Source organism: Lepisosteus platostomus, chromosome 14 (assembly GCF_059453375.1).
Source record: "Lepisosteus platostomus isolate fLepPlt1 chromosome 14, fLepPlt1.hap1, whole genome shotgun sequence".
NCBI classification, from domain to species: domain Eukaryota; kingdom Metazoa; phylum Chordata; class Actinopteri; order Semionotiformes; family Lepisosteidae; genus Lepisosteus; species Lepisosteus platostomus.
In genome coordinates this window covers 2,133,547-2,143,673 of record NC_142624.1, presented here as the reverse complement: position 1 = coordinate 2,143,673, position 10,127 = coordinate 2,133,547, and the positions used below count along the sequence as shown (strand labels likewise).

General features: G+C 57.6%; 1 protein-coding gene across 1 annotated transcript; it reads left to right on the top strand.

Annotated features, from left to right (window-relative positions):
• Positions 1-174: 174 nt before the first annotated feature.
• On the top strand, positions 175-10,126 carry LOC148648659 (uncharacterized). Its single transcript, XM_088606401.1, has 17 exons — positions 175-324; positions 997-1,142; positions 2,229-2,403; positions 2,602-2,772; positions 3,208-3,336; positions 3,667-3,800; positions 4,888-4,938; positions 5,079-5,138; positions 5,451-5,499; positions 5,942-6,091; positions 6,195-6,334; positions 6,640-6,711; positions 7,180-7,301; positions 8,062-8,179; positions 8,300-8,374; positions 8,664-8,807; positions 9,057-10,126. Exons 1-17 carry the CDS (start codon positions 312-314, stop codon positions 9,135-9,137), a joined length of 1,830 nt encoding a protein of 609 aa, XP_088462527.1. The 5' UTR covers positions 175-311; the 3' UTR covers positions 9,138-10,126.
• Position 10,127: the final 1 nt, after the last annotated feature.

The window sequence follows — 10,127 nt, the reverse complement described above, 5'->3', positions numbered from 1 at the left end:
CCGCCGCGATCAGATGTGCGCTGAAGGGAGACTCTGCCGAGAACGGAGCCGAATTTCTCCGGTGTCTACGAACGTGCATAATGTGCTTTTCTCTCGCCGCCCCGGTCAGACACGGATCGCTGATCCACTGAACTGAGCCCTAGATTTCAGGACGGGCAGCCCTCGGCAAAAAAGTTACTTTCGTTTCTCCACCCCCCCGCCCACGCTTCCTGGCAGCTCGACTTCCGCTGTGGTGAGCGGCTCTGCCGTAATTTGAAATCTCAAGGCGGGCGGGAGATTCGTCTTTGCAGGGTGGAGGGTGTTTGTGCGCCATGGCGACTGCAGGTATGGTGGACCGGTGCCCCCGGGGGCTGCGTGGGGCGGGTGGGAGGCGTGGGGGGGGGCACCGGCTCGTTGTAACCCCGCAGAGACTCGCTCGCTCCCCGCGCCCCAGCCTCTGCAGGAGCAACATGTCTGCCGCCGACAGGAGAGCGCGGATAAATGATGATGCTTGGGGGTGACGTGACGTGCCCCTGGTGTCACTAATCGTGCACAACCTCTACATTTGCGTCCCGTTTCCCTGTTCGAGGTGGCCCGGCAGCCGTCGGTCTTTAATCCCGCACTAAACGGTGTTTCAGTCGCCCCTCGGTCTGCAGGCAGAAAGGACGCTTGATTTTCTCTGTATTGCGGAAGGGAGATCGTGCATTTGCAGTAGCCGGGCAGGGGACGTTGGGGGCGACGTCTTTACACGAAGTAATAGGGACGGTCGGTTTAAATCTGGCCAAAAAGGCCACGGAGAGAGTACGTGTCGGGCTCGGGAGGGTGTGAGGCGTGTGAATCACTCGGCAAACAGCGCAGTGCCGTTGCTCAATCCCCTGAGCTGGGCTCTCATTACCTGCTGAGAGCGCTGCACCGCGGGATGGGGTGACGCTGCAGGTGTGGCGCCCCCTGGTGGCCGGCGGACCACACGCCCGCCCCAACCGAGGTCCGGAGTGAGCCTCTGTCTCCTTCTGACAGGCACCGACCCGCTGGACTTCTTCACCCAGGATCAGATGCTGGCCTTCTTCCACAGCAAGAAGACAGAGCTGTCCTGCCTGGAGCAGCCCCAGAGGCTGCTGAACCAGCTCAGGGACCACAACATCATCCCCGAGGAGCAGTACGAGGTGAGCGCTCTCTCTGCCACCCCGCTGAGCCGACCTCGAAGAGCGAATTAGCACCTGCCGCAGGGCACGTGTTCCGTTCAAGGAAAGAGCTTTACTATATCGTGTGTGTATTCTTTTACGGGTTTAAAGCCCCCCTCCGCCCCGTGGTGAGAGATGAGCAGGAGCAAGTTGTGCTGCTCCACACCCCCGCTATTCTTTGCGTACAGAATCACCTCTTGCCATCTGTCTCGAATACACTGGCATTGAACCTTTGGTGCTGTCTCGTGGGTCCTGTTTTTTTATTGTGGAGTTTCAGGGACATCAACACTCTCAGGCCCTCTTTATTTAAAAACCCGGAGATCACAGTCCAGGGTCCCAGTCCAGGATGAGCCCCTACAGCATTGAGATCACAGCCAGGGTCCCAGTCCAGCATGAGCCCCTACAGCCCAGAGATCACAGCCAGGGTCCCAGTCCAGGATGAGTCTCTACAGCCTGGAGATCACAGCCAGGGTCCCAGTCCAGGATGAGCCCCTACAGCCCAGATCACAGCCAGGGTCCCAGTCCAGGATGAGCCCCTACAGCCCAGAGATCACAGCCAGGGTCCCAGTCCAGGATGAGCCCCTACAGCCCGGAGATCACAGCCAGGGTCCCAGTCCAGGATGAGCCCCTACAGCCCAGATCACAGCCAGGGTCCCAGTCCAGGATGAGCCCCTACAGCCTGGAGATCACAGCCAGGGTCCCAGTCCAGGATGAGCCCCTACAGGCTGGAGATCACAGCCAGGGTCCCAGTCCAGGATGAGCCCCTACAGCCTGGAGATCACAGCCAGGGTCCCAGTCCAGGATGAGTCTCTACAGCCTGGAGATCACAGCCAGGGTCCCAGTCCAGGATGAGCCCCTACAGCCTGGAGATCACAGCCAGGGTCCCAGTCCAGGATGAGCCCCTACACTACAGCCTGGAGATCACAGCCAGGGTCCCAGTCCAGGATGAGCTGCTGTAGCCTGGGTCCCAGCCATGGTGGGGCTCCATGTCCTCAGACAGAGGGGCTGGGTGGGGTGTGGTGGGGTGGTGCGGGGCCGAGGTCGCTCACCGGGTCGCTCTGCCCGCAGAGGGTGAGCCGCATGAAGAGCAGGGAGCGGCGGGAGAGGGCCCTGTACAAGCTGCTGGACTGGCTGGGGAGGGAGAGGCCGCAGCGAGTGATCGCCTTCTGGAAGTGCCTGTTCACCGACCACATCGTGCACGTGTACCCCTCGCTGAAACTCATCAGGAGCAGCATCATTGACGGTGAGCACCCCGGGGTCCGCAGAGCCCCCAGTCCGGCAGCTCCTCTCCGCGGCCGGCCCCTGGCCCCGCGGAGCCGCGCGGATGTGAGGATGGCGCCCCTGCGCGCCCCCTGCTGGTCGGCCCGGCGCGGCGCGGGGGTCCCCGGGAGGCCGATGGTGACGCGCGTGCGTTTTTCTCTCCTGCTTCGGCACCGCGCAGGATCGCTGGAGAGGCTGCTGCAGATGGAGGAGAAGCCGGAGGACAGCAAGGATATGGATAAGGACAAGGATATGGATAAGGACAAGGATATGGATAAGGACAAGGAAGAGCCGGGACCCTCCAGCTCGGCGAAGCCGCAGAAGAGGAAGAGGCCGCAGAAGCCCGTCTACGGTACGCCACTGTGTGTGTGCGTGCGTGCGTGCGTGCGTGCGTGCGTGCGTGCGTGCGTGTCTCAGGGTCCCAGCAGGGGTGGGCGTGTGCGTGTGCGTGTGTGTTTGTCTCAGGGTCCCGGCAGGCGTGGGGGTGTGTGTCTCAGGGTCCCGGCAGGGGTGGGTGTGGGTGTGTGTGTCTCAGGGTCCTGGCAGGGGTGGGTGTGCGTGTGTGTTTGTCTCAGGGTCCCGGCAGGGGTGGGTGTGCGTGTGTGTTTGTCTCAGGGTCCCGGCAGGGGTGGGGGTGTGTGTCTCAGGGTCCCGGCAGGGGTGGGGGTGCGTGTGTGTTTGTCTCAGGGTCCCGGCAGGGGTGGGGGTGCGTGTGTGTTTGTCTCAGGGTCCCGGCAGGGGTGGGGGTGTGTGTCTCAGGGTCCCGACAGGGCTGTGTGTGTTGCAGGATCTCCACTGAGGAAGAGCGAGGACGACCCTGCGGAGCCCATCTGGACCTGGCCCCTGTACAAGGCCAGCCTGCCCATCTCCTGCGGGACCAAAGCTGGCACCCTGGACCGTGGCAAGCTGGCCAGAGGTGAGGGTCACGCCCACACCGCAGTCTGACACGCCTGCTGAGTGATGCACCATTCCTGAGGACCCATCTTACTTCTTTGGTTGTCTGGTATCTAACTGAATGTCAAATTTCATACACTTAGCTGAGAAACCGGTCCCACGCCCATAAAACTCCAGGGCCCACATAGCTCACAGGCAGTTATTAGCTAATTGATCGGAGGATCTTATTTCGCCATTTCTGGAAAGAAACTATGGGTTTCAACAACGTGGCTGGGCAGCTTGTTCCACACTCCCGCCACTGTTTGTGTAAGCCGCAGTGATGATGCGTGTCTGTGTTGTCCGTGTGCTCCAGGGGAGAGCTGTATACTCTCAGAGGGACGGTGGTTCACTCCCAGTGCATTTGAGGAGTTCGCAGGAAAAAAAAGCTTCAAGAACTGGAAACTGAGCATCCGCTGCCGAAACACAGCCCTGATCAAACTGATCCAGGTGAGAGAGAGAACAGAGCACAGCCCTGATCACACTGACCCAGGTGAGAGAGAGAACAGAGCACAGCCCTGATCACACTGACCCAGGTGAGAGAGAGAACAGAACACAGCCCTGATCACACTGACCCAGGTGAGAGAGAGAACAGAGCACAGCCCTGATCACACTGACCCAGGTGAGAGAGAGAACAGAACACAGCCCTGATCACACTGACCCAGGTGAGAGAGAGAACAGAACACAGCCCTGATCAAACTGATCCAGGTGACAGAGAGAACAGAGCACAGCCCTGATCACACTGACCCAGGTGAGAGAGAGAACAGAACACAGCCCTGATCACACTGACCCAGGTGAGAGAGAGAACAGAACACAGCCCTGATCACACTGACCCAGGTGAGAGAGAGAACAGAACACAGCCCTGATCACACTGACCCAGGTGAGAGAGAGAACAGAGCACAGCCCTGATCACACTGACCCAGGTGAGAGAGAGAACAGAGCACAGCCCTGATCACACTGACCCAGGTGAGAGAGAGAACAGAACACAGCCCTGATCACACTGACCCAGGTGAGAGAGAGAACAGAGCACAGCCCTGATCACACTGACCCAGGTGAGAGAGAGAACAGAGCACAGCCCTGATCACACTGACCCAGGTGAGAGAGAGAACAGAGCACAGCCCTGATCACACTGACCCAGGTGAGAGAGAGAACAGAGCACAGCCCTGATCACACTGACCCAGGTGAGAGAGAGAACAGAGCACAGCCCTGATCACACTGACCCAGGTGAGAGAGAGAACAGAACACAGCCCTGATCACACTGACCCAGGTGAGAGAGAGAACAGAGCACAGCCCTGATCAAACTGACCCAGGTGAGAGAGGGGGAGCAGGTGGCCAGACAGGGGGACACACAGAGAGGGATTGTGAGAGAGACTAACAGAGACAGAGGGCTGACCTAGGTGAGAGACCTAGAGAGAAGGCAGAGAGCCAGACAGCCCTGAAAGCCGTTTGGATGACGTGGAAGGAGGAAAGAGAGGATACCCAGGATACGAGTTTGGAGTTTGGGAAAATTCTTTTGAATCTGTGTTTCTCCACACAGGATGGCCACCTGACATCTCCCGGTTTCAAACGCAGTAGGAGGAGTGACGAGGTGAGTCTGCGGGCCGTCCCTGTGTCCGATGCAAGTTAGAGACTTGGAAAACTGAGTGGGTTCTGTGGAATGTTTTCCTGTGGGATTACTGAGGCTGGGCAGCGCGCTCTGAGCTGTGTGTGTGTGCTTTACCATTACAGGACAGTGTGACCAAGCCTTCCTGTGTCAAGAAGAAGACACCTTCTCCAAGAGCAGCAAGAGTAAGACTGTCCTGTTCTCACACACACACACACACACACACACACACACACACACACACACACACAAGCACAGTCCCCATCACCTGTCCAGCGCTGTGAGTGGAGTGTCCTTACACAGTAAGTGTAAGGAATTATTGTTATGGAGTCACACTCGCGCGCAGCCAGGCACTGAGACACACACATTCACACCCTTACCAGCCCGCACACACCTGCAGGTCATCTTGAAGCTGCTGGTCTTGGACAGGCGGGACGCCCTGTTAGCGAGTGCACAGAGACCCGGCAGGGACTAACGGCTGTTCTGCTTGGTTTCAGGGGAGGAAAAACTTATTTGGCTCCAAGTGGCGAGAAAGTTCCCCTTCAGGTGAGCAACTCTCTCGCCTCTGAGCCTCTTCTCCCCAGGGGTGTCTGATGTCGGGGTGCACCATCCAGACGCCTCGGCGCTCCGATCTCCCTGCCTGCTGCTCGAACAGCTCCAGCAGCCGGAGCATCTCAAGGACGTGATGGGGGGGACACTGGGGCTCCCCTCAGAGAGAGGGGGTACCCTCATAGTCTTCTCCTTCAGGACTGTAGAGTCCGTGGTCGCCCATCATCTGGGCTGTGTTTCTTCTGGCCTTGCTGTTGCTAGTGTACAGGCTGGTGCCATTCTCCCTCTATGGGACCGGCCATCCCACCGCTGCCACCACTGGCGAGAGCAGCCGCGGTTGAAACTAGACCCTGAGAGAGCCTCTCAGTTCTGGGGGTGAGAGCAGTTCAGGGACTGACGTCCTCGTTGAGGTGAGACGCTGATGCTGTTTCTCCTGCAGCTTCGGACACCTCCAGCGAAGAGGAGGAAGAGGAGGGCGACGAAGGGGAGGCTGGTGCGGGCGATGAGGTGTCCGTGTTCCTCCGCGATCGCCTCCCGGTCACCTGCGGCTCGGCGGCCGGGAGCCTGCAGAGGGATCGCTTCGCCGGCGGTCAGTGTCGGCGCTCTGCTGTCCGCCTGCCTCTCGCGTCCTGAGCTGACACCCCTGTTCTCACGCCCCCTGTCCCTGTCTGTGTCCCCCCTCGCCGCCCCAGGGACCTGTGGGAAGTGCATCAGGACAGAGGAGAAGTGGGTGACCCCTGTGGACTTCCTGAAGGAGGACCCCACAATGAGGGAGGGCTCCTGGAAGAGGAGCATCCTGTGCCTGGGGGAGCCTCTGAGATACCTGATTGAGGTGGGTCGGGGGTCAGGGGTCGGGGGTCGGGGAGGTTAGGGAATCCAGGATGGCCAGCATGGTACCCTGGCAGCTCTGCTGCGACGCTGTCCCTCAGGAGAAATGTATGCTCGGGCGGCACGAGATCGGCGCCGACAGGGCGGGCCGAGCCGGTACCCTCCAGCCTGCAGGCGGAGGCCCAGGAGGAGTGTAACCAGTGACAGCAGCAGAGCAGGAGAGTCTTCCAGCCCTGCGCTCGGGTCGCTCTGTTTCTCTGGGACTGTGTACTAACGTCGTCTTCATTCCCTCTTCCCGGCCCGGTGCAGAAGCGCGTCCTGGTGGCTCACTCTATCCTGTGTAAATGCAAGGCGTGCAGCACCACAGACGCGGACCGCTGGGTAAGGCATCTGTGCCGTTCACTAACTTCACTGACGCCTTCATCCACAGACACTGACGTTTGTGCAGCTGGGCATGGTGACAGGAGAAATCTGAGAACAGCATCTCTCCCTCGAGATCTGGGATTTGAACCTGTAAATCCTGCAGCCTGCCAGTCTCTAGTCCTGAATCCAGGAGATATTAAATCATTGAAGTATTAAACCGGCAGAGCTTTGTCACACTTATATATCAGCAGTTTCCCTGGATTATGTATAGAGACAGACTTGCAGGACTATTGCTCTTATTTCACCCATAATAATGTTCAGTTTTAGCACTCGAGCTGTGCTGGACAGTACTCACTATACAGCAGTGGCTTCGTTAGAAGAGAGAGTCCTCTGCAGGGCGCCGTGTATCACTGACTCTCTGCAGCCCCTCAGAGACTGACCCTGCGATCCCTCTTCTTCCTCCCCCTCCTCTTCCTCGGCCTGCAGCAGGACAACGATGACGACTGCTACGTGTGCTGCAGCCGGGGCAGCCTGGTGTGCTGCGACGAGTGTCCCCGTGCCTTCCACCACGACTGTCACGTGCCCTCGGTGGAGGAGAGCCCCCCTGGGTCAGTACACTGCCTGATCTCACCTCCACCCCTCTCCTGGGTCAGTACACTGCCTGATCTCACCTCCACCCCTCTCCTGGGTCAGTACACTACCCGATCTCACCTCCACCCCTCTCCTGGGTCAGTACACTGCCTGATCTCACCTCCACCCCTCTCCTGGGTCAGTACACTGCCTGATCTCACCTCCACCCCTCTCCTGGGTCAGTACACTGCCTGATCTCACCTCCACCCCTCTCCTGGGTCAGTACACTACCCGATCTCACCTCCACCCCTCTCCTGGGTCAGTACACTGCCTGATCTCACCTCCACCCCTCTCCTGGGTCAGTACACTGCCTGATCTCACCTCCACCCCTCTCCTGGGTCAGTACACTGCCCGATCTCACCCCCACCCCTCTCCTGGGTCAGTACACTACCCGATCTCACCTCCACCCCTCTTCTGGGTCAGTACACTGCCCGATCTCACCTCCACCCCTCTCCTGGGTCAGTACACTGCCCGATCTCACCTCCACCCCTCTCTTGGGTCAGTACACTGCCCGATCTCACCTCCACCCCTCTCCTGGGTCAGTACACTGCCTGATCTCACCTCCACCCCTCTCCTGGGTCAGTACACTGCCTGATCTCACCTCCACCCCTCTCCTGGGTCAGTACACTGCCTGATCTCACCTCCACCCCTCTCCTGGGTCGGTAGAGGTCGGTAGAGGTAGATAGTGAGGCCATCCAGGAATGACTGTGATGTCTCTGGCCTGTTGTGTCTTGACAGGGACACGGAGAAGTGGATCTGTAGCTACTGCTCCCTGAGAGAAGTGCAGCAGTCCTCCAGAGGGGACCCCCTCTCTCTGCCGGAGCTGTTGCGCTCCGATATCACACAGTACCTGTCGGTAGGTCCTGCTGGGGGTCGCTGCTCTGTTCCGTGTGATGCTCTGGTGGCCTGGTCCTCTCGGCTTTGGGGACTATGAGGTTGGAGGCCAGTATGTGACTGTTTCTGCTCCTCTCCACAGCAATGCCACTACCTGCTGCTGTATCTGTACAAGGCTGACAACCACAGAGTCTTCGCACCCAACCCCTGTCACACAGTGAGTGAGAGCAGGGAGTGCATTACCATCTGACCTGGAGAGAACTGTCTGTATTCTGTGTGCAGCACTGAGGCAGTGTGTGTGTGTGTGTCTGTGTGTGTGTCTGTCTGTGTGTGTGTGAGTGAGAGGGCTACACTGAGTCAGAGACACCAGTGTGAGAGAGACAGTGTGTGTGTGTTAGAGGGCTACACTGAGTCAGAGACACCAGTGTGAGAGAGACAGTGTGTGTGTGTGAGGGCTACACTGAGTCAGAGACACCAGTGTGAGAGAGACAGTGTGTGTGTTGCAGGTCGAGGGCTATGCGGATGTCATCGAGAGTCCCATGTGGTTGGACAAAGTGAAGGACACCTTACAGGCTGAGCGCTATCACAACGTGGGCCAGTTCGCCACAGACATCGAGCTGATCTTCGAGAACTGTGCCAGGTTCAACCAGGTGAGACCTCCTGCGCCCCGTTAATGAAGGAGGGACAGTGGGGGGACAGATTCAGACCCCGAGGCCTGGCGTGAGGCCTGTTCGATCGGCCCAGGGCTGCTGCAGGAGGAAACAGAAGTGGGGTCTGCTGGGATACACCGTTCGGTCAGGAGAGTCCCACACAAACTCGGCAATCGCAGACTCTCGCAGGACCAGTCCGATCCCCTCCAGATTTCTCACCCTCTTCTTCTTATTTCTGTTTCCTTCCAGGATAATGAGTTTGGGGAGATGGGCGCCAAGCTCAGGGATGTGTTCGAGGAGGAATTCAAGAAGGTTTTCGCTGTCGACTAGCGATCCTTCACCGGTTGTAAGGTGCCTTAAAATGCTTTCAGTGTTTCAAACTGGAAGTTATCCTCATGCCATGTAAAATAGTTCCTTTTGCACATGCCGGGCTCTCTGTGTGGCATACCAATACAGTGCAGTAGGTGCTGCTTGGCTGTACCTGGTGATGACCTTCCATACTTCCTGGTATGACATCACAGGGCAGGTCCCCGACTGACCAATCAGAGGCCAGCAGTCTCCTGCCTTTGTAAAAATCTTCATGGTTTCTTGTGAAATCTTGTGGTGATCCTTGCCAACATCTCAGAATATTTAGTCTGGCTACCGCACCTTGTGTTTCTGGGATAATTGCAGAAGGATTGTGTCATAAGAGAATACCACACAGGCTCTTGTTTGTAACCTTTTTTCATGTTCTTACAGTATAATGCAATGGCCTACAATAGTAGTATTTTTTCAATATAATTATGATGTTATACTGCACAAAAATCCTGTTCATGCCATGGCACGCTGAGGTCAACTGAGATCGTAGCCTCAATCAGAAACGAGTAATGTGTGTTTGTTTTTAAGTGATGTTAATATTCAAACGCTGTCATACCAGTATCGCCTTCTCTTGTTTTTCTCTTGTCTCTTGTTTTTAAAACTGTTTGTGTTTCCCCGAGAGCAGCCCTGGAGGCCGGCTCTTCCGAGGCTTTTGTGAGGATAGAAATTCCGCTCGTGGGATTTTTTTTTTTTTTTTTTTTTTACTTTTGGTGAATGTCAAACGCAGAGGTCTGGGGGCGCGATGAGACTTCCCTGGACCACAGCCACGCGGACTGCACCCCCGCGGGTGGAGGGACTGGGGGGCTCGTCTCGTCCCCCAGCACGAAGTGAGCGCGTCTCGGCGACGATGTCAGGCCCTCGAATGTTTTTCCGAAAGAATGTGGATTTTGGGCCCACCAGCCCTACCCTGTAAATGACGAGTCTCGCGCTCGGTTTTATAAATCTGTATCCTATTTCTCTAAC